The sequence below is a fragment of the Muntiacus reevesi genome, chromosome 12 (genome assembly GCF_963930625.1).
Source record: "Muntiacus reevesi chromosome 12, mMunRee1.1, whole genome shotgun sequence".
Taxonomy (NCBI): Eukaryota; Metazoa; Chordata; class Mammalia; order Artiodactyla; family Cervidae; genus Muntiacus; species Muntiacus reevesi.
Window position 1 is genome coordinate 25,290,882 of NC_089260.1, and position 24,084 is coordinate 25,314,965.

At 38.2% G+C, this 24,084-nt stretch overlaps 1 protein-coding gene across 1 annotated transcript in view; it reads right to left on the reverse strand.

The window, feature by feature from the left end:
* Positions 1 to 24,084, reverse strand: part of NUDCD1 (NudC domain containing 1) — a 102,298-nt gene that overhangs the window by 63,422 nt on the left and 14,792 nt on the right. Inside the window, exons 2-3 of the mRNA XM_065903335.1 lie at positions 23,319 to 23,473; positions 4,749 to 4,934 (exon numbers count right to left, since the gene is read on the reverse strand). Of these exons, the coding sequence (XP_065759407.1) occupies positions 4,749 to 4,934; positions 23,319 to 23,473 (341 nt within the window). The remainder of the gene's footprint in view (positions 1 to 4,748; positions 4,935 to 23,318; positions 23,474 to 24,084) is intronic.

Consider the following 24,084-nt stretch of genomic DNA (forward strand, 5'->3'; position numbering starts at 1 on the left):
AATAAATGAAAAAATAAATAGCTGAATACAAATCTAACTGAAACACTAGAATTAGCTCTTTTTTCCTTTTTAAACCTGTATCTGGAATCCCCTCATGTGGGCTGCTACCTGAAAGCCTTATAAAGAAAAGGGGGCTTTACCCCAATGCTCACAGCAGCTAACAGCCAAGACATGGAAGTAATCTAAATGTCTATCGACAGACAGATGAATGGATAAAGATGTGGTATACATACAAAGGAACACTATTGAGCCATAAAAAGAATAAATAACACCATCTGCAGCAACACGAATAGACCTAGAGATTATCAAGCTTAAGTAAAATAAGCCAGACAGAGAAAGACAATATCATATGATATCACTTATATGTGAAATCTAAAATATGATACAAATTAACTTATTTACAAAACAGGAAAAAACTCAGAAAACAAACTTATAGTTACCAAAGGGGAAGAGGGAAAAATTGGGAATTTGGGATTAGCAGATACAAACTACCATATATAAAACAGATAAACAAAAAGGTCCCACTGTATAACATAGGGAACGATATTCAACACTTTGAAATAAACTACAATGGAAAAGAATATAAATATATATATAAAACTCAATCACTACTGTACACCAAATCTAACAAAACATTGCAAGTTATAACTAGAGTTCAGGAAAAAGAAAAGTGTGCTTTATGGTCATTAATTTCCCTTTGTGTTTGAGCAACTCTGCCAAAATTATTCAAATAGCAGACCTTTGGAATCAATTCTAAATTCTTCCATAGGTGAGGGGAGGGCAGGCCCTCTCTTAAATACCCAAAATTGAGAAGAGAAGACAGACATATTTTTGGTTAAGTGGGTTTTGTTTTTGCTTGGGAGACAAGAGGAAATAAGAGTAGGGAGAAACAACAGTTGAGTTTTGCCAAGTCCAGGCAGCCAGTTTACTGTTTCCTCCCGCTCCTTCTCTCTCCTGTGAGTGAGGCCAGAAGGACCATGTCAGGACTTTTAACAACCCTGAGGCTGATGTTTCCAGTCCTCCGACAAGCCTGGCAAATCAATTGTGAAACTGTTGATAAACAGCACTCCCATCACGTTAGAGCCACACATTCCCTGCCTTCTTTCATTTCTCTTTCTACATTTCAGTCATCAACACCACGCTGGCTGGGCCCCCTTATGCCATACCATGCCCCCATCACTTCCACCTTTAGCCTCCTCTCTTACACCAATTCCCGCAAAGTCCCAAAACTCTAAGTTATTTCTCTCAAAGTGACCAATACCCGGCAGTATCCCTTCCACTTCAGTTAATGCCCTGGTCCCATAACTTCCCCCCCATAACCTCTCCAGAGAGGACTGAATTCATTATGGCAGTATATATACTGAAGAGGATATGGAATAAATTTAAAATTTTAATTTATTTTTAAAATATTATTGAAGGCCTAATATGGGCCAAGGATATACACATAGCAGAAACTGAATGAATCATAAACCCATATGAATTTTCTTCTGATGGACTATGTGGTGTTATTTCTAATCTGAAGGTGAAGAGGGTCAATGTGTTTCTTCCTACTGAAAACCAACAGAATCCACATAGCTTGATATCAGACACATTTTCATTCATATCATTCCTGTCCATCATTCTCCAAATTCTTTTCAACTGTTTCAGGTAGCTGGGTGCTTTATACCACACATCCTCAGTAAAAAAGAAAAGAAAAATTTATTGGAGGCAGGAACAGAATGTTTAAAACTGCGACTGACTGCAAAGGTTTCCTATAAATAGGCTCTTGTTCTCGTATTTCACTGTGTTTTTGTTTAGCTTTTTGAACATACCGCAATTTGGTAGTGCAGCATTTGGTATAACAATAAGAAAGGTAAACCACTAAGGCTTGTTGGTTTTTCTCAAATAATTAAAGCCCAGTGTCTACAGGCACCTGTGGGTCTGATAAATATGTTTTATAAGATGTAAAATATTAAATTCGTATCTCTTTAGCTACCTAGAACGAAAGGCCACCTGCTGAAATTTAGAAGGCAGCAAACCACGTTGTACTTATTAGCACAACTCAGTGTCACTCTGTCTACTTTTCAAACCTGTGGCTCTGAAGAAACTAATTTCACATTATTACTAAAATCCAAACCTGCCCCTCAGATTTAAGCCTGTTACATTGTTTTAAAAAAACTGAAGTAAAAATGGCATCTTGGAGATTGGTACATAATTACAGTTATAAATCAAATTCGTTATGTGATTATACAGTGAAAGTGACAAATAGATTCAAGGGATTAGATCTGATAGACCGAGTGCCTGAAGAACACTGGACAGAGGTTCATGACCTTGTACAAGAGACAGGGATCAAGGCCATCCCCAAGAAAAAGAAATGCAAAAAGGCAAAATGGTTGTCTGAGGAGGCCTTACAAACAGCTGAGAAAAGAAGAGAAGCTAAAGGCAAATGAGAAAAGGAAAGATACACCCATCTGAATGCAGAGTTCGAAAGAACAGCATGGAGAGATAAGACAGCTTTCTTCAGTGATCAGTGCAAAGAAATAGAGGAAAACAACAGAATGGGAACGATGAGAGATCCCTTCAAGAAAATCAGAGATACCAAGGGAAAATTTCATGCAAAGATGGGCACAATAAAGGACAGAAATGGTATTGACCTAACAGAAGCAGAAGATATTAAGAGGTGGCAAGAATACAGAGAAGAACAATACAAAAACGATCTTCACGACCCAGATAACCACGATGGTGTGAACACTCACCTAGAGCCAGATTCCTGGAATGTGAAGTCAAATGGGCCTTAGGAAGCATCACTATGAACAAAGCTAGTGGAGGTGATGGAATTCCAGTTGAGCTATTTCAAATCCTGAAAGATGATGCTGTGAAAGTGCTGCACTCAATATGCCAGCAAATTTGGAAAACTCAGTAGTGGCCACAGGACTGGAAAAGGTCAGTTTTCATTCCAATCCCAAAGAAAGACAATGCCAAAGAATGTTCAAACTACCTCACAATTGCACTCATCTCACACGCTAGTAAAGTAATGCTCAAAATTCTCCAAGCCAGGCTTCAACAGTACGTGAATCATGAACTTCCAAATGCTTAAGCTGGATGTAGAAACGGCAGAGGAACCAGAGATCAAATTGCCAACATCTGCTGGATCATCAAAAAAGCAAGAGAATACCAGAAAAACATCTACTTCTGCCTTATTGACTACACCAAAGCCTTTGACTGTGTGGATCACAACAAACTGTGGAAAATTCAAGTGATGGGAATACCAGACCACCTGACTGCCTCTTGAGAAATCTGTATGCAGGTCAGGAAGCAACAGTTAGAACTGGACATGGAACAACAGACTGGTTCCAAATCAGGAAGGAGTACGTCAAGGCTGTATATTGTCACCCTGCTTATTTAACTTTCATGCAGAGTACATCATGAGAAATGCCAGGCTGAATGAAGCACAAGCTGGGATCAAAATTACCGGGAGAAATATCAATAACCTCAGATATGCAGAATACACCACCCTTATGGCAGAAAGCAAAGAACTAAAGAGCCTCTTGAAGAAAGTGAAAGAGGAGACAGAGAAGAGTGAAAAAGTTGGCTTAAAACTCAACATTCATAAAACTAAGAACATGGCAACCGGTCCCACCACTTCATGGGAAAAAGATGGAGAAACAACGTAAACAGTGAGAGACTTTACTTTTTGGGCTCCAAAATCACTGCAGATGGTGACTGCAGCCATGAAATTAAAAGATGCTTGTTCCTTGGAAGAAAAGCGATGACCAACCTAGATATCATATTAAAAAACAGAGACATTACTTTGTCAACAAAGGTTCATCTAGTCAAAGCTATGGTTTTTCCAGTAGTCACGTATGGATGTTAGAGTTGGACTATAAAGAAAGCTGAGGGCCAAAGAATTGATGCTTTTCAACTGTGGTGTTGGAGAAGACTCCTGAGAGTCCCTTGGACTGCAAGGAGATCCAACCAGTCCATCCTAAAGGAAATCAGTCCTGAATATTCATTGAAAGGACTGATGCTGAAGCTAAAACTTCAATACTTTGGCCACCTGATACAAAGCACTGACTCATTGGAAAAGACCCTGATGCTGGGAAAGACGGAAGGCAGGAGGAGAAGGGCATGACAGAGGATGAGATGGTTGGATGGCATCACTGACTCTATGGACATGAGTTTGAGTAAGCCCCGGAGTTGGTGATGGACAGGGAAGCCTGGCGTGCTGCAGTCTATGGGGTCTCAGAGTCGGACACGACTGAATGACTGAACTGATGCTATGGTATATTTTTCTAAATATGGAATATTCTGGTAAAGTTACTATTTGACTAGTTTAAACATATCAGATAGCCAAGTGGTGCAGTAGAAGTATGCTAGGCTTGTAAATATATTTGAGAATAAAACATGAGAAAAGGAGAAAAGACATGACAATGTAATTCTCTGGCCAACTCTTTACAAAAACAAAGGTAGCAAGGTCAATGCTTAAGATACCGCTTTATACTTACAAAGCATTCAACTGGTATTTGCTGAAAAACAAATGCAATTCTTGACAACTGCACTCACCCCAGATCAAAACAGGAATAACTACTATATCAGTTTCATAAAAGGTAAACATTTTATAATTTAAAAGATATCCAAAGCACTATATTTATAAAAATCAAGAGGTCACATGTAAACCATCCTTAAAAAGGTGTTATTTCAAAATCACTAAGATCTAACTTGCATATACTTTCCAGATTCAGCATTAAGTCTAAAGAAAAACAACTCACCTCCCATTTTTCAGAAGCACCATTTCCACGTTCACCTGTTCCAATGAGATACAGTCTTCCAGTTCCATCTGACAAGGTAACCCAGGTAGAAGATGTGAAATGGATGGATGCGCAAAGGCGATTGTCACATGCTGTCAAATCTGTAGGAAGTCGAAACACCTCTCGTGGTTTTCCTAAGGCAGTGTCCTAAACAGAAGCAGAAGATTATGAATGAATCCCTCCCTCTCCTTGACACAAAAATGCACAAAATAAAAATACCAGCAGTGCACTGGTGACTCTCCTCTTCACAGGTGGGTGCCCCAGTCCCCTGCTTGAGTGCGAGCTATCCCACCGGCTCACTTGTAAGAAACAGAGGTGACGGCGTGTGACTGTGAGGTTAGGTCCTACAAGCCTGCATCTCGCACCTTGCTCTTCTCTTCGATTGCATGCGGCAGGCCCACTGGAGGAGGCGCTCAGGGCTCCTGACCACCACCAGCAGCCCGTGAGCGAAGTTCTGAAGCATACCCTTCAGCTCTAGTCAGGCTTTCGGATCACTGTGGGTGTGGCTGGCATCTTGGCTCCGCTCTCTTGAGAAATCTTGAGAGGGAACCAACTAGCTAAGCCATTCTGATTTCTCACTGAAACCGTGAGATGACAAACGCTTACTGCTCCAAGTTACTAAGTCCCGAAGTAAGTTATTACACAGTGATAGATAACTAATGCAATGCAGTAATCTAGTCCTCATTCTTAAGTCTAAAATTAACGATCAGTATTTTTAACTAGTTGGAAATACCACATCATGCTCTAAATTCCTACACAGACATGTCTATGGTATGAAAAGGCTACGTTATGCATTAACAACTTGTGTTTTTGTTAACACATTTTTAAATATGTTATAAATTTAGTGTCTCCTTATAAATATAGTGTCTCATGCTTTATAGTGTCTCGTGCTTCATGCTCAGTCGTGTCCGACTCTCTGTGACCCCACGGATTGTGGCCCACCAGGCTCCTCTCTCCATGGGATTTTTTTCAGGCAAAAATACGGGAGTAGCTGGCTATTTCCTCTTCCAAGTGATCTTCCCGACCCAGAGATCCAATCCGTGTCTCTTGCATATCTCCTGAACTGGCAGGTGGATTCTTTACTACTGAACCATCTGGGTAGCCCATAATGTAAAGTAGTAAGATGGATTACATCATTAAAATGTTTTACAAGAAAATACATAAAAAAGGGTTACAACTCAGAAAATAAACTTCCCCTCATACACCAAACTGTATTAGATTTTTATTGTTGTCTTAGTTTTTAGTTAACAGGTTTTCCTGCAGTACAGAAATAATCCTTGACTCACATATTTTAGGGCTTCTCTGGTGGCTCAGTTGGTAAAGAATCCGCCTGAAATGTGGGAGACCTGGATTCAATCCCTTGGTTGGGAAGATCCCCTGGACAAAAGAGGGGCTACCCACTCCAGTATTCTGGCCTGGAGAATTCCATGGACTGTATAGTCCATAGGGTCACAAAGAGCTGGACACGACTGAGTGACTTTCACTTTTCATGTATTTCATTCCCTGCTCCTAGAACTGTTTAGATTAATATATATACACATACACTAAGAAAGATTTAATTAATTAAACCATGTCCTTATTAGCCTCAAGGTTTTTAGTGACCCATTGTTTCTTTCTAAAGCATGCAATTTTGTTATCTTTAAAAGGGCACCTTTCCTTCTTTTTGTACTTTTGTTTTACTGATTTATATAATACTGCATTAAATGAAAATGTGTCAACAAACACAGTTGACAAGTTTTTAGGATGAGAAAATCTGATTATTACTGATGTAAAACTCAGCTAGCAGAAGCAGAATTATAACAGCAGAGAACTGAGTAGCCTACTAGCAACACACATCAAGCTTACTGTCGTCTTCAGTCAGTACGTTATTAAAAGAGAATAGAGAATATCAATTAATCCAGTCAGTTAAGTGAAAGGCAAGTAGGAGAAATTTTACTGCAAGCTAATGCCTGTGTAGGCATTTAAAACATGATGTTGAATTTCCAATTACTGTGAAAGAAATGGACTAGTCAACAAATACTAGTGGAACATTAGGGAATTTTAGGGAAAAAATTATACAAAAACATTCCTTATTCCAGATAGATCAATAATCTAAATGTTTTAAGGGAAAAGTAAAGTCGCTTTGTTAGAAGATTGTTTAAATAATCTCAGGGTGGAGAAAGCCTTCTTATGAGTAAATAAAAGACATACAGGAGGCAGGAAGACGAATACTTGCCACAAATATAACACAGTACCAATAACATACAAAGTGTCTTTAAAACTCGACAAGAATGACAAGGTTATCTTTTTTTTTATCATAGTAAAAAAAAAAAAAAAAAGGATTAAAATAATATGATATTAGACTATAATAATAAAATCTTAGACTGTTAATCTCTATTCTTGGCTAAAGTGCCCTGTTGATAGGAACAGAGTATAGGCTTTTCACAATGATTATAAATCAAATTTTATGATGTGCTATACACCCTTTAGTGGGTTTCCCAGGTGGCTCAGTGGTAAAGAATCTGCCTGTCCATGCAGGAGACACGGGTTCTATCCCTGGGCTGGGAAGATCCTCCAGAGAACAGTCTGGCTACCCACTCCAGTATTCTTGCCTGGAGAATCCCATGGACAGAGGAGGCTGGCAGGATACAGCCCATGGTGTCTCAACAGAGTTGGACATGACTTAGTGACTAAACAACAACAAATACAATTCCACTTCTAGAAAACTTGCAGATGTACACTAAGATCCACATAACAAGAATGTTTAATGATGAAAATGACAAAATGTGCTAATAAAAACTAAGATACAATCTAGTCATTTATCAATAGTGAGGAAGAGAATAGCAGCACCTGACATCCAATGCTAGCCTGGTAGTATCAGCGAGGACTTGGTTTTGCTATGAGCTAGTGACACTAACTCATAAGACGTCCTTTTCATCATAGGGGACTGGAATGCAAAAGTAGGAAGTCAAGAAACAGCTGGAGAAACAGGCAAATTTGGCCTTGGAGTACAGAATGAAGCAGGGCAAAGGCTAATAGAGTCTTGCCAAGAGAACGCACTGATCATAGCAACACCCTCTTCCAACAACACAAGAGAAGACTCTACACATGGACATCACCAGATAGTCAACACCAAAATCAGATTGATTATATTCTTTGCAGCCAAAGATGGAGAAGCTCTATACAGTCAGCAAAAACAAGACCGGGAGCTGACTGTGGCTCAGATCATGAACTCCTTATGCCAAATTCAGACTTAAATTGAAGAAAGTAGGGAAAACCACTAGATCATTCAGGTATGACCTAAATCAAATCCCTTATGACTATATAGTGGAAGTGAGAAATAGATTTAAGGGACTAGATCTGATAGACAGAGTGCCTGATGAACTATGGACGGAGGTTCATGACATTGTACAGAAGACAGGGATCAAGACCATCCCCATGGAAGAAATGCAAAAAAGCAAAATGGTTGTCAGAGGAGGCCTTACAAATAGCTGTGAAAAGAAGCGAAGCGAAAAGCAAAGGAGAAAAGGAAAGATATTCCCATCTGAATGCAGAGTTCCAAAGAATAGCCAGGAGAGATAAGAAAGCCTTCCTCAGTGATCAATGCAAAGAAATAGAGGAAAACAACAGAATGGGAAAGACTAGCGATCTCTTCAAGAGAACTAGAGATACCAATGGAACATTTCATGCAAAGATGGGTTCAATAAAGGACAGAAATGTTATGGATCTAACAGAAGCAGAAGATATTAAGAAGAGGTGGCAAGAATACACAGAACAACAATACAAAAATGATCTTCAAGACTCAGATAATCATGATGGTGTGATCACTCACCTACAGCCAGACATCCTGGGATGTGAAGTCAGGTGGGCCTTAGAAAGCATCATTATGAACAAAGCTAGTGGAGGTGATGGAATTCCAGTTGAGCTATTTCAAATACTGAAAGATGATGCTGTGAAAGTGCTGCACTCAGTATGTCGGCAAATTTGGAAAACTCAGCAGTGACCACAGGACTGGAAAAGGTCAGTTTTCACTCCAATCCCAAAGAAAGGCAATCCCAAAGAATGCTCAAACTACTGCACAGTTGCACTCATCTCTCATGCTAGTAAATGCTCAAAATTCTCCAAGTCAGGCTTCAGCAATATGTGAACCGTGAACTTCCAGATGTTCAAGCTGGTTTTAGAAAAGGCAGAGGAACCAGAGATCAAATAGCCAACATCCATTGGATCATCAAAAAAGCAAGAGAGTTCCAGAAAAACATCTATTTCTGCTTTCTCGACTATGCCAAAGCCTTTGACTGTGTGGATCACAATAAACTGTGGAAAATTCTGAAAGATATGGGAATACCAGACCACTGACCCACCTCTTGAGAAATCTATATGCAGGTCAGGAAGCAACAGTTAGAACTGGACATGGGACAACAGACTGGTTCCAAATAGGAAAAGGAGTACGTCAAGGCTGTATATTGTCACCCTGCTTATTTAACTTATATGCAGAGTACATCATGAGAAATGCTGGGCTGGAAGAAGCACAAGCTGGAATCAAGATTGCAGGGAGAAATATCAATAACCTCAGATATGAAGATGACACCACCCTTATGGCAGAAAGTGAAAAGGAATTGAAAAGCCTCTTGATGAAAGTGAAAGAGGAGAGTGAAAAAGTTGGCTTAAAGCTCAACATTCAGAAAACTAAGATCATGGCATCTGGTCCCATCACTTCATGGGAAACAGATGGGGAAACAGTGGAAACAGTGAAAGACTATTTTTTTGAGATCCAAAATCACTGCAGATGGTGATTGCAGCCATGAAATTAAAAGACACTTACTGCTTGGAAGTAAAGTTATGACCAACCTAGATAGCATATTAAAAAGCAGAGACATTTCTTTGCCAACAAAGGTCCGTCTGGTCAAGGCTATAGTTTTTCCAGTGGTCATGTATGGATGTGAGATTTGGACTGTGAAGAAAGCTGAGTGCTGAAAAATTGATGCTTTTGAACGGTGGTGTTGGAGAAAACTCTTGAGAGTCCCTTGGACTGCAAAGAGATTCAACCAGTCCATCCTAAAGGAGATCAGTCCTGGGTGTTCATTGGAAGGACTAATGCTGAAGCTGAAACTCCAATACTTTGGCCACCTCATGTGAAGAGCTGACTCATTGGAAAAGACCCTGATGCTGGGAGGGATTGGGGGCAGGAGGAGAAGGGGATGACAGAGGATGAGATGGCTGGATGCATCACCTACTCGATGGACATGAGTTTGAGTAAACTCTGGGAGTTGGTGATGGACAGGGAGGCCTGGTGTGCTGCGATTCACAGCGTCGCAAAGAGTCGGACATGACTGAGCGACTGAACTGAACTGACGTGATGTGACACTAACAGCTATATTTTCCTGATAAACAATTTCACAGAACAGCATCATCAGAGGAGGACACAGTCTGACGAGGACACTTTGTCATTATGACCAAACAAGACTAAAACAGCATCACTCCATAATGGTAACTGAATACACATAAAATATGAATGTTGTCAAAGCCTCAAATAGGATCCTAACCCATGCCAATATTACTAATCGCAGCTTAAGCCCTGGTCCAGTCTTCCCTCCTTCTGGACAAGACTTATTAAGATACCCATCATGGAAATATCCCATTTGCTAACAGTGGCCAACCCAGAGCAAAGCCCCAGTTCCAAAATCCTCTCCCCAAACCATCTAATACAAGCCTAATCCTACAATGGCCTTTCTAACATCCTCTTACTGAGACACCGTGTGGTTCCCCATCATACACATCCCTCCTCTGCTTCACAAAGTAATAAATCCAGTGTGTTCAAATATAAACATGTACCTGGCATCTCTGTCTGCAGTGCACTGGCACACAATGGTTAACTGGAACAACCATTATTTGGAATACCAAATAACTTAGTTATACTAAAGTAGAGTTAATTTTTTAAAGATTTTTTTTATGTGGACCATTTTTAAAGTCTTTGTTGAATTTGTTATAATATTGCTTCTGTTTTATGTTTTTTGTCTGTGAGGCATGTGGGATCTTGGCTCCCTGCCCAGGGATTGAAAACCTGCACTCCCTTCACTGAAAGGCAAAGTCTTAACTATCAGACCACTAAGTCCCCTGAGTAGATTTATAAGACATTAAAAAGATCTTCAAGATAATGACTGAAAAAAAAAAATAAATGCAGATGCAGAAAACACATAAATCCATCTATGTTGGAACAAACACTGTGATATCACAGCACAGAGTAAGCTATAGACAGATCGGGCTATTCTAGTGTTTACTATTAGAAAAGAAAACGAGATCTGGTGGTAAAGGAGACTGGTCGTTAAGGGAAAATTTCCATTACTGCTTCAATACATTGCTTGACTTTTTTTTTTTAAAACACTGAATAATTTACATGTGATATACATAATTAAAAGATATGAATAAGTTAAAATAAAATGCAACTTCTTCCTCAAAATAGTTGTTTCAAAGCAAAGTTTCTAGTGGTTTCCCCCACTCCATGCCCTTCACAACATCTAAGCTAGGGAACCGTTGTTAGGAAAGGATCATTCTTCATTTCATGCTCCATCCTAAAGATGGCTTTAAGCCATTTTCTTTTAAATACAAGGCCTCACATAACTGAGACTGCTAGGCATCTGATTATTGGATATGAATGTGAAAGTCGCTCAGTCGTGTCTGACTCTGCGACCCCATGGACTATGATTATCAGATAAATGAGTGCAAAATCCAATATAATGATTAAGATATTCAAATATACAAATGTGAAGCCAAAAATAATTAAAAATGCAAAAGAAAACACACAGTTATGTCAAAGTCAAATGATAGTTTATATGAAAGAACCTAAAATGCTCCTGATTTTTGAAACCTAATTTTCAGAGTACGTTTTAATTTTAAATGGACTGTAGGCAACAAAATATTTTCTTCTGCATTAATAAATCAAATTAGAGTACTAAATTACTTCTGAATACCCACCATTAACAGTTTTACAGCATCTTAATAATAAATCTTTATGTAACTAGCATCTATAATGTCCTGGTCCCAACCAACCATTTTCTTCTTTCAGTCAAAAAAAAAAGTTAACATTACTATGTTCAAAGCTGTTGACAATCATTCTGAGATAACATTACACAGCTGAATTGTGGAAGAATGAAAATTTCAATGATAGATGGAGTACTTCTTGAATGATAATAATGTACAGTATTGTATTAAATAAGTGCTTTGACTTCTGCCATCTCATTTAATTATTTCCAAACCTTATTAAGTTGAAATTATTATCCCACTTGAAGAAGATAAAAAGCTCTGTTCAAAAAAATTAAATAATTTGCCTATAACTCCACTGCTAGAAATGGCAGGGCCAATATTCAAATTTTGGTTGACTGCACTCCAAAAGTTGGTCTTTCCTATATTCCACACTTTCTTGAGAAGAAATCAATTCTCAAGTTTTTCTAAACAAATAATACATCAGAAGTGAACGCAACTTATAGAGTAACACCTCCCCCCCAAAAAAATCCCTCTAGTATGAACAAAACTACTATACTCAGTTTTTCTTTCAGGCTAATACATTATATGGTATTTTAATTAGATTCCTGAGTCAATAAAACATATTATAAAAATCTCACTGTCCACATATTGTGTAAAAGGACACTCTAAACAAACAGCAAATTAGTACTAATACATAAACCATGTATTTATGAAAACATCTTAAAACAGTTGGAGATCTCTTAGTTACAGCTACAAGAAGACAAGGTCTGAACTAACAGAGCTTTTTTCTAATGCATGTACATTTATAGAAAACACTACTTAAGTTTAAAAAAAATGGTCAAACTAAACAAGGATGCCATTTACTATAAGACACTGATATTTAAAAACTTGCCCTTTTAAAAGGGAGTGATATTTTTCTAGAGAAAGACTTTCATCACTAATATCTATTTGGAAGGGAATGAAATCTTACTATATCCTTCTTCTTTCCCCCACTTTTTTTTTGCTAGAACTGTAAGAAAAGGTGTTTTAAATTAATTGTAATTTGATTAAGTAATGTCTTTATGTACCACAAAGCTTTCAGTAATGTATTAAGCACACACAGTTCCAAGAACTTTACACCTCTCATTTTTCTTTAACCAGATAAATCACTGGCTCCCTGCTAGTAAACTCAACTGTAGAACATAAGCTGGACTCAGGTCTAGATAAGAATATACTGCTAAATAACTAAGCTGGACTAGCAAGTAGCTGTAACCAATAACTCTGAGACACAGCCTCACAAGTGCATGCTTCAGATGGAATCCAGTAACTCTCCTCTGGACCTTTACATGCAATTTAAAGAGGCACCACAAGACGATGCTCTTCTTTACTAATAAAAACATGAGTTTTTCAGATAAAAGAAATTAGGACAGAATTAATCCTTTAAATATTAAGAAACAGAACACAGTACTTTAAAACAAGCCCTAATATGATAAAATGACAATATAATAAAGAATCAAATTTTAAACACTTTTTCCCCTTTGTTTTTGCTTTTCTAAGGAACTGGAATTTTTCTACTTCCTAAGTGAACTTCCTCTCAACTGACATTTTTCTGAAATTAAGGACTGAAATTAAACCACAAGTTGGCTCAGTGGCTTGTGGCTGAGATTCCCAGGTAGTTCAGTGGTAAAGAATCCTCCTGCCAATGCAGGAAACGCAGGAGAAGCAGGTTCGATCCCTGGGTTGGGAAGATCCCCTGAGAAGGAAATGGCAATCCACTCCAGTATTCTTGCCTGGAGAATCCATGGACAGAGGAGCCTGGCGGGCTGCAGTCTGACACCTGAGCAACTGAACACACACCCCACAAATTAAGCTGGCTGGGACCTTGTCAGTACAACGCCCCCATAAAGCTGTGTTGCCCTGCTGCCACCTGCTGGCTCTGGACAAAAATCGAAAGGTTAAACAACGTGGATTTCCTTTCTTAGGCCCCACAGCCTTCATTCACTGTGACCACAATAATGTTTAGCCCAAATTAACAAAGATGGTCATTTTTGTAAATCAGCCACAAATAAAAACCTCCCTGAGATTTGTGCATGTGTGCCTTTGACTTAAAAAAAAAAATCAGACAATAAAAGGTATGGAAGAGCTGTTTTCTACTTAAAAAAAAAAAAGCCAATGTATAACCACAGCAGCCAATACTCTCCACCTGCTCCCAACATAATTCAAAGAGCTAGCTGATTTCCTTCGTTGCTGATCAAAAAAATAATAGTGTCGTATTCTTCTATACCACTGGGGCAGAGTTTCACAAAACTTGGTCACCAAACCAGAAGCTAAGTCATCTAGGATGTTTGATAAAATGAAGATTCCCAGAGCACAACCAACCATAACAAACTGAATCAGAATCTTTGGGAACCACAACCTGAAATTAGCTTTTTGTTTTGATCAATTGCTCCAAATGATTCTCATGTGCAATACAGTTTGAAAACCAAAGACAAAAAGCTGACTTAAGCAGAAAACTAAAACAATCCCAAATATGGTCCTTTAAAAATAAAATAATAATGATATCCTTGTAAAGTTTGATTAAGGAAAATGAAAGGAAAAAGAGAAAAGATAATTTTTTTTTTCTAGCAAAAATATACAGTACAACCCATGAAACAGAGTTTGAGTAAACCAATTACAATAGAATAAACTGGATAGGTGGTTAGAGAATTACCATTAAAAAGAACAGGATATATATCAGGTCTGAAGAGAATTTTTATTTAATATATAAAGAGTAGATTACTCCAATTCTAAACTATTTCAGTTCCAGAAAACTCTACAGTTCAAGGAAGCCAACAAAACTTTAATCAGTCTGTTATCAACAAAATCAAAATAAAAAAATTTATAACTTGTGAAAACAAATACAAATATTATAAATAAAATGTCAGCAAATAGAATTCAACAATTTATCAAAAGAATAATGCATTCTAACCTAAAATAACGTATTTGCAGAACTTAAGGAATTAAGGAATTTTTTAAACTATACCAATTTAATTTACTACACTGATAATAAAAACACACAATCATTAACAATAGGTGGGTTCTGAAAAGGCACACAATAAAATTCATCAGGCATAATAAAAATATTCAATAGAAACTGAAAGAAGCAAGTTTATAACAATAAAGTGAAAGTCACTCAGTCATGTCCGACTCTTTGCGAGGCTATGGAATTCCCTGGAATTCTCCAGGCCAGAATACTGAAGTAGGTAGCCTTTTCCTTCTCCCAGGGATCAGAACTCAGGTCTCCTGCATTGCGGGCAGATTCTTTACCAGCTGAGCCACAAGGGAAGTCCAAGAATACTGGAGTGGGTAGACTCTCTCTTCTCCAGGGATCTTCCCAACCCAGAGATCAAACTCAGGTCTCCTGCACTGCAGGTGGATTCTTTACCAACTGAGCTATCTAAAACCAATAGTGAGTATCAAAGTCATTTAAAAGCCATTACACTCTCTGACATAAATCTCAGCAAGATCCTCTAGGACCCACCTCCCAGAATATTGGAAATAAAAGCAAAACTAAAAAAATGGGACCTAATGAAAGCTTAAAAGCTTCTGCACTACAAAGGAAACTATAAGTAAGGTGAAAAGACAGCCCTCAGATTGGGAGAAAATAATAGTAAATGAAGAAACAGATAAAGGATTAATCTCAAAAATATACAAGCAACTCCTGAAGCTCAATTCCAGAAAAATAAGTGACCCAATCAAAAAATGGGCCAAAGAACTAAACAGACATTTCTCCAAAGACATACAGATGGCTAACAAACACATGAAAAGATGCTCAACATCACTCATTATCAGAGAAATGCAAATCAAAACCTCAATGAGGTACCATTACACGCCAGTCAGGATGGCTGCTATCCAAAAGTCTACAAACAATAAATGCTGGAGAGGGTGTGGAGAAAAGGGAACCCTCTTACACTGTTGGTGGTAATGCAAACTAGTACAGCCGATATGGAGAACAGTGTGGAGATTTCTTAAAAAACTGGAAATAGAACTGCCATATGACCCAGCAATACCACTTCTGGGCATACACATTGAGGAAACCAGATCTGAAAGAGACACATGTACCCCAATGTTCATCGCAGCACTGTTTATAATAGCCAGGACATGGAAGCAACCTAGATGCCCATCAGCAGATGAATGGATAAGGAAGCTGTGGTACATATACACCATGGAATATTACTCAGCCGTTAAAAAGAATTCATTTGAATCAGTTCTAATGAGATGGATGAAACTGGAGCCTATTATACAGAGTGAAGTAAGCCAGAAAGATAAAGAACATTACAGCATACTAACACATATATATGGAATTTAGAAAGATGGTAATGATAACCCTATATGCAAAACAGAAAAAGAGACACAGAAGTACAGAACAGACTTTTGAACTCTGGGGGAGAAGGTGAGGGTGGGATGTTTCGAAAGAACAGCATGTACATTATCTATGGTGAAACAGACCACCAGCCCAGGTGGGATGCATGAGTCAAGTGCTCGAGCCTGGTGCACTGGGAGGACCCAGAGGAGTCGGGTGGAGAGGGAGGTGGGAGGGGGGATCGGGATGGGGAATACGTGTAACTCTATGGCTGATTCATGTCAATGTATGACAAAACCCACTGAAATGTTGTGAAGTAATTAGCCTCCAACTAATAAAAAAATAAATAAATAAAATAGAAAGTCCAAGAAAAAAAAAAGCCATTACAATTAAAATCAAAAGGTAAACAGAGATACTTGCAATCCCCATTATTATTCAACACTGTCTCAGAGGTTCTTCAAGATGACAAAAAGGAAATGACACAGGAATGTTTTTTCTACTTTCACAAATACTAGAAAAGGAGAGACAAAACCATTTCCTTTTGCTAATGATGGAACTATCAATTTTGAAAGCCTAAATGGGAACAGGTAAAAATCACTGAATTATCAATTAAGGTGACTGCTTATAGAACAAATAGTCTTTATCAATAAACCTCTAGGAACGAAAACAGAAAAAACTATACTAACGAGAGGCAAAAACCATAAAATAGTCAAAATTAAACTTGAGCATAAGACCAAAGGAAAATGATAAAAATCTTACTTTAAGGACATAAAACAAAATATAATAAAAAAGAAAGTTCGCAAAAATGCCAATTCTCCCCAAATTAATATAAACTAACTCACTCTATCAAAAGACGAGATTTCTCCACTGAAAGTTTTAATTAGACTGACTCCGGCCTTCAGGCCCAGTAACTACAGGAGTGAAGGACACAAAAGAAAGAAAACAGAGGAATGCAAAAGATGAGACTACAAATTCTTTTCTTTTCTTTGGATAGCAGAAAGCCACAATCAGGCCTTAAACCTCTCAGACAAGAAACCAGAGGACTCCTCTCTGGGGACATCTGGCAGCCCAGGAGATATGACCTACAGAAACTAGCGTTCAGGTCAGGGGATTCTCACTCAAGCATACAGCTGTCACTTACTAGTTGGGGGGGGAAAAGGTATATAGATAAATGTAGTTCTTCTTGATAGAAGAGCTAATAAACTATATTTAGAGTGTATTTTATGTCTTTTCAACTAAATAGTTAAAAGGACTTTGTAATCCAATTGCCTAAAAGAGAATACACATGAAGTGCTAGAAGAGTTCAGGGATGAGAGTGACAACTGAAGACCAGGACAGAACGCCACTTGCAGAAATTCTCCCAGAAGTCATGCATTCAAAACTATGGCTTCCGTATTTGCTTTCCGGTGGGGGGGGGGTGGGGTGGTAATCTTTCTAATTTTACTAGGAAGTTAAACATATTTGAATGTAGACCACATTTAGAAAGATGTACATTGCTTTGAACAAGTACAAACATACAAAAAAGGTTGTTGTTTCAATGTCAAGTTCAAATTGGGAAAGCAAGGAAAGGAAGCAGATCAGTTCACATTCTACTGGAAATTATTAAACTAGAAGAGACTTTATTTTGTACACTGCAGCACTCTCAGTGCCTACAATAATGCATAACATATACTGCATATCCAACAAACATTTTGAATGTCAAGTGAACAGTATAAATTAGACTGAGGCTCCGTAAGTCAATATTCTTAAAAACTATCCAGATTTTAGATTTGTCTTCTGAAACAAAGCATAACAGACTCTAAAAAATATACGAGTCCTTAAATTTAAAAAACACAATAAAATGCTAACTATGCATATGCAGAGTATGGCTGTGTATGATCATATATGGGCAACAGAGTAAACATGTATGTGTACAAGCTACCTGGCCTGTACACACTTTCCCAGTACATGGTGTATATACAGTGTATGTGTATACAGTGTCTTTAATGAGTCAACAGATAGGCAAAGAGACAGTAAGCCAAATAAGGAACTATAATGAATTATTAGAAGCTAGACAATGGGACAGAATAAGGAATCAAAGATGTATCAGTCTTTGCTCTGATTCCATGTAAGTAAGCTATCAAAAAAAAATTACAGAAAAAAAGCCACCAAATAAAATAATTTTATTTCCTAAGGAAACTTTTCAATAGAAGAAAAAGATACTGATAAGTAGGCCACACTACTTATCTATGGTATTTCAAATGCAGTCATGAACTTTAATTCTCTAAATTTCCAATCCTGTGATTTGAATTGGAATTAGTATCCAAAATCATGATTATCAATGAGTGAACTGATAAAACCAAGCTTTTGGCCCTGTGACCCTGTTGGCATCCCTTTCTTGACCATGCATAGTAGTAAACTATTTCCTCCTCCACACTATTTCTACAACTATCCTCACTTAAATGGTGACAGGTAGCAGTATTCAATAAATGTTTGTTGAAGAGAAATAAATATTTCTTATTCAGTAATACTATCTCAACAAACCAGACTCACTTTTACCTGAAGAAGAAATAATAAGATCATATCAAAAGTGTAAAGCCAGCAAGCTTTAAGGAACTGTTACCCATTTTATAAACACACTGATTAAGACTTCTGTTGGCTGCTAGGATGATAAAAATATAAGACACACAGCCTAGATCAAGGATCGGCAAGTTATACTCCATAAGCCTAAAAATTGGCCTGTTGTCTTTGTAAATAGAGTTTTACTGGAATGCAGCCACACTTCACTGTTTACATATTGTGAATTGCTATTTTCACACTACTATAGCAAAACTGAGCAACTGTGACTTAAGACTGTCTGATCCATAAACCCTGTACCATTTATTATCTAGCCCTATGCAAATAAACTCACAGTCCATGCAGATCTGAGACTAATGGTCTGAATATCCTGGAGGAGGACAGGGAAAACCTCAGGGCAAGCTTCCTGGATGAAATGGTTAGCTGAAACTTAAGTGAAGACTGTGAAGCAGTCCGATGCAGAAATCAGAGAAGGTAAAGGGCTAGAGGCAGAGGGACACAGGGCAGGTCTTAGTAACATGGTGTCGTTCGAATGCGGGGTAAAAAGTGGTGAAAGACACAGCTGGAGAAAAGGGCATTATAGGCTACAGTCGCCAAGGTGAAGAGTTTGTATTTTTTTAAACAAATATATCACATTATGCTTATACTTGCCAGAAAAATAAAAATCAAACACATACACACACACACAAATCTACCTCTGGAAAAATATACCAAAAAACTAGTCAAAAGAAGTAATAGAGGGAAAGGACAGATAAAAACAGGGTCAGAAAGACTTTACTAAATATCTTTTTAAATTTTTTGTTTTTTAAATCACATGAATGCATTACCTATTCTAAAATTACATGTTAAAAAGTGTGTTCCTTGCCATAAAGGAAATATTTAAGGACTTAATTTAGTGTTAAGAGCAAATAAATTCTGTAGATGAAATATACAAGAAAGCTGGAAAGAGCAAGGAGCAGTCAGGAAACTATTAACAGACCACTGATTACTTAAAGCAAGTACATTAACAATGTATTATGAAGTTTACAACATATGAAGAAGCAAAATGTATGACAATAGCTCAAAAGACAGAAAGGGAAGTAAATGAATTATATTACTGTAGGGTTTTTACATTGTTTTTAAGCAGAATATTAATTAAAAGAAAAGAAGGATAAGTTAAGGATGAGTACGACAATCCCTACACTAACAATTAAAAATACCACAAGGAAACCTTTTGTGCACCAGGAGAAAGGAGGAGTGACCCCACACGGGACTGAGGCAGAGTCTCTGGCAGAGGCGCAGGTCACAGTGGCCTGCCGCAGGGTCAGGGGCACTGACTATCCTAGGAGCTGACTCCAACAGTCCTGAGTGTGCTGGCATAAGTCTTTTTGAAGGAGGTCCCCATTACTGCCATTACCCCTACCATAGCCTGGCCTCAGGCCAAACTATAAGGAGGGAACACAGTACCACCTGTCAGCAGAAAATTAAAGATTTCCTAAGCATGGCCTTTCATGACTCAGATAACCAGAATGGTGTGATCAGTCACCCAGAGCCAGACATCCTGGAATACGAAGTCAAGTGGGCCTTATGAAGCATCATTAGGAATAAAGCTAGTGGAGGTGATGGAATTCCAGTTGAGCTATTTCAAATCCTGAAAGATGATGCTGTGAAAGTGCTGCACTCAACATGCCAGCAAATTTGGAAAACTCAGCGGTGGCCACAGCACTGGAAAAGGTTAGTTTTCATTCCATTCCCAAAGAAAGGCAATGCCAAAGAATGCTCAAACTACCGTACAATTGCACTCATTTCACACGCTAGCAAAGTAATGCTCAAAATTCTCCAAGACAGGCTTCAGCAATATGTGAACCATGAACTTCCAGATTTTGAAGCTGGATTTAGAAAAGGCAGAGGAACCAGAGATCAAATTGCCAACATCCGCTGGATCGCTGAAAAAGCAAGAGAGTTCCAGAAAAACATCTACTTCTGCTTTGTTGTCTACGCCAAAGCCTTTGACTGCGTGGATCACAACAAATCACCTGACCTGCCTCCTGAGAAACCTGTATGCAGACAATAAGCAACAGTTAGAACTGTACATGGAACAACAGACTGGTTCCAAATCAGGAAAGGAATATGTCAAGGCTGTATATTGTAGTGCTCAGTTATTCAGTTGTGTCCGACTCTCTGCAACCCCGTGGACTGTAGTCTGCCAGGCTCCTCTGTCCATGGGATTCTCCAGGCAAGAATACTGGGGTGGGTTGCCATTTCCTTCTCCAAGGCTGTATATTGTCACCCTGTTTATTTAACTTATATGCAGAGTACATCATGTGAAATGCTGGTTCGATGAAGCAACAAGCTGGAATCAAGATTGCTAGGAGAAATATCAATAACCTCATATATGCAGATGACACCACCCTTATGTCAGAAAATGAAGAGGAAATAAAGAGCCTCTTGATGAAATTGAAAGAGGAGAGTGAAAAAGTTGGCTTAAAACTCAACATTCAGAAAACAAAGATCGAGGCATCTGGTCCCACCACTTCATGGCAAACAGATGGGGAAACAATGGAAATACTGAGAGACTTTATTTCTTTGGGCTCCAAAATCACTGCAAATGGTGACTGCAGCATGAAATTAAAAGACACTTGCTTCTTGGAAGAAAAGCTATGACCAATCCAAACAGCATAAAAAAGCAGAAACATTACTAAACCAACAAAGGTCCGTCTAGTCAAGCTATGGTTTTTCCAGTAGTTGTGTACAGATGTGAGAGTTGGACCATAAAGAAAGCTGAGACCCGAAGAATTGATGCTTTTGAACTGTGGTGTTGGAGAAGAATCTTGAGAGTCTCTGGACTGCAAGGAGATCCAACCAGTCCATCCTAAAGAAAATCAATCCAGAATATTCACTGGAAGGACTGATGTTGAAGCTGAAACTCCAATACTTTGGCCACCTGATGGGGAGAACTGACTCATTGGAAAAGACCCTGATGCTGGGAAAGATAGAAGGCAGGAGGAGAAGGGGACGACAGAGGATGAGATGGTTGGATGGCATCACCAACTCAATAGAAATGAGTCTGAGTAAGTTCCAGTAGTTGGTGATAGATAGGGAAACCTGGCATGCTGCTATCCATGGGGCCGCAAAGAGTCGGACACGACTGAGCAACTGAACTGAACTGAATTAAGCATGGCCTTGCCCACCAAAGGCAAGACCCACTTTCCCCCACAGCCAGTCCCTGCCATCAGGAAGCTTGCACAAGCCTCTTATCCATCAGACAGAAGACAGAATGAAAACCACAATCACAGAAAACTAACCAAACTGATCACATGGATCACAACCTTGTCTAACTCAATGAAACTATGAGTGAGCCATGCCATGTAAGGCCACCCAAGATGGACGGGTCATGGTGGAGAGTTCTGACAAAACATGGTCCAACAGGAGAAGGCAATGGCAAACCACTTCAGTATTCTTGTCTTGAGAACCCCATGAACAGTATGAAAAGGCAAAAGGACATGACACTGAAAGATGAACTCTCCAGGTCGGTAGGTGACCAATATGCTACTGAAGAAGAGTGGAGAAATAGCTCCAGAAGGAATGAAGAGGCTGAGTCAAAGCAGAAACGACACCCAGTTGTGGATTTGACTGGTGGTGAAAGTAAAGTCTGATGCTTTAAAGAACAATACTGCGTAGGAACCTGGAATGTTATGTCCATGAATCAAGGTAAATCGGAAGTGGTTAAACAGGAGACAGCAAGAGTGAACATCGACATTTTAGGAATCAGTGAATTCAAATGGACCAGAATGGGTGAATTTAATTCAATGACCATTATATCTACTACTGTGGGCAAGAATCCTTTAGAAGAAATGGAGTAGTCCTCACAGTCAATAACACAAGCAGGTTTAAATAAAAAACAAAAAGAGAAAATAAAGCAGAATTTTAATAAAAAAATTTTTTAAAAGAAAAAGAGGGACAAGAGGGACACAAAGGAACAAAAAAACTGATGGGACAAAACAGGGAGAATTAGCAAAATGGTAACATAAACTCAACCGTAACAGTAATTAAATATAAATGTACTAAGCCAATTAAAGGACATAGATTGTCATTCTGGATTAAAAAACAAGACCTAACTACATGCTCTTTACAAGGCCCATTTTAAAAATACTAACACATACAAACTCAAAGAAAAAGAATAGGAAAGGACAAATACTAATTAAACAAACAAAAAGCCAGGACAGCTATATTAAATATCAGAAGATTTCAAGACAGAAATTATTCCCAAAGCCCAGAGGTAAACAGGGATATTTTATAACACTAAAAGGACAGATTCACAGCAGACAAAACAATCCTAAGAGATCTACTCTCAATTAACATACTTAAAAATACATAATGCAAAAGTTAACCAAAAGGAAAACACAGATAAATCCACTGTCATCGTCAGGGCTAATTCACATAGAACAAGCAGACATGAACAGTTATATCAATATTGAGATATAAAATAAATTAAGTAGTTGCCTTGGTAGGAGTAGAAGGGAATAAGTTAAAGTAACAGGAATGAAGGGAAAAATTAAAGTTGAATTAAACAAAATGAAGTTTTATACAAACTGATGATACGATTCCATATATTAAAGGTATGTGTACCTCAATTCTGTGGCCATCAGATGAAAAATGAAAACTAAGGATCAAATTTATTGGAAAAATCCTAATATTATAGATCTTTTTCTTACCAGCATCACTGTTAAATTCATAATTCTTCCAAGGTTATCAATGTAGTAGACACTGTCTTGATACCATGGGTCACAGTGTAGGTAATTATACATTCCAAAGGCATGCATGTGTTCCAGTGTATATTGATCATCTCGAAGTTTTACTTCTGCCACAGCTGAAATATAAGAAAAATAAATATAAACACCAAGAGTTTTGCTCAGATTGTTCTTTTCTGCCAACAAAGTTTAAAAAAAAAAAAAAAAGGAACACTAGTTACCAAGGCCTTCAGGACAATTTACTTATATTATTCATTCAAAAACAATTTCTGGGCCCCAACTAGGCACTGTGTGCAAAGGGTAAACGATGAATCAAACTGACAAGGCCATTCCCTTACAGAAGTTAGAGTACAGTGCTGTGGGAAATAGAGCTTTGCACACCACACTCTTTTCCTTTAGGTACCTCTTCCTTGTTGGAGAAGGAAAGGGCAACCCACTCCAGTGTTCTTGCCTGGAGAATCCCAGGACGGCAGAGCCTGGTAGACTGCCGCCTATGGGGCCGCACAGAGTCAGACACAACCGAAGCGACTTAGCAGCAGCAGCCTTGTAATTATAAATAAAAAGAACAGAGAAATTCTAAAATTGAAAGAGTCTCTGTCTTCTGGGCAAATATTAAGTGCACTACATTATAAAGTGTTTTTGTACTTTTAAAAATCCTTTCTTATTACCTCATTCATTTTTACTACATGTTAAGAAATAAAGAGAATGTTTTTATTATCTCATTATATAA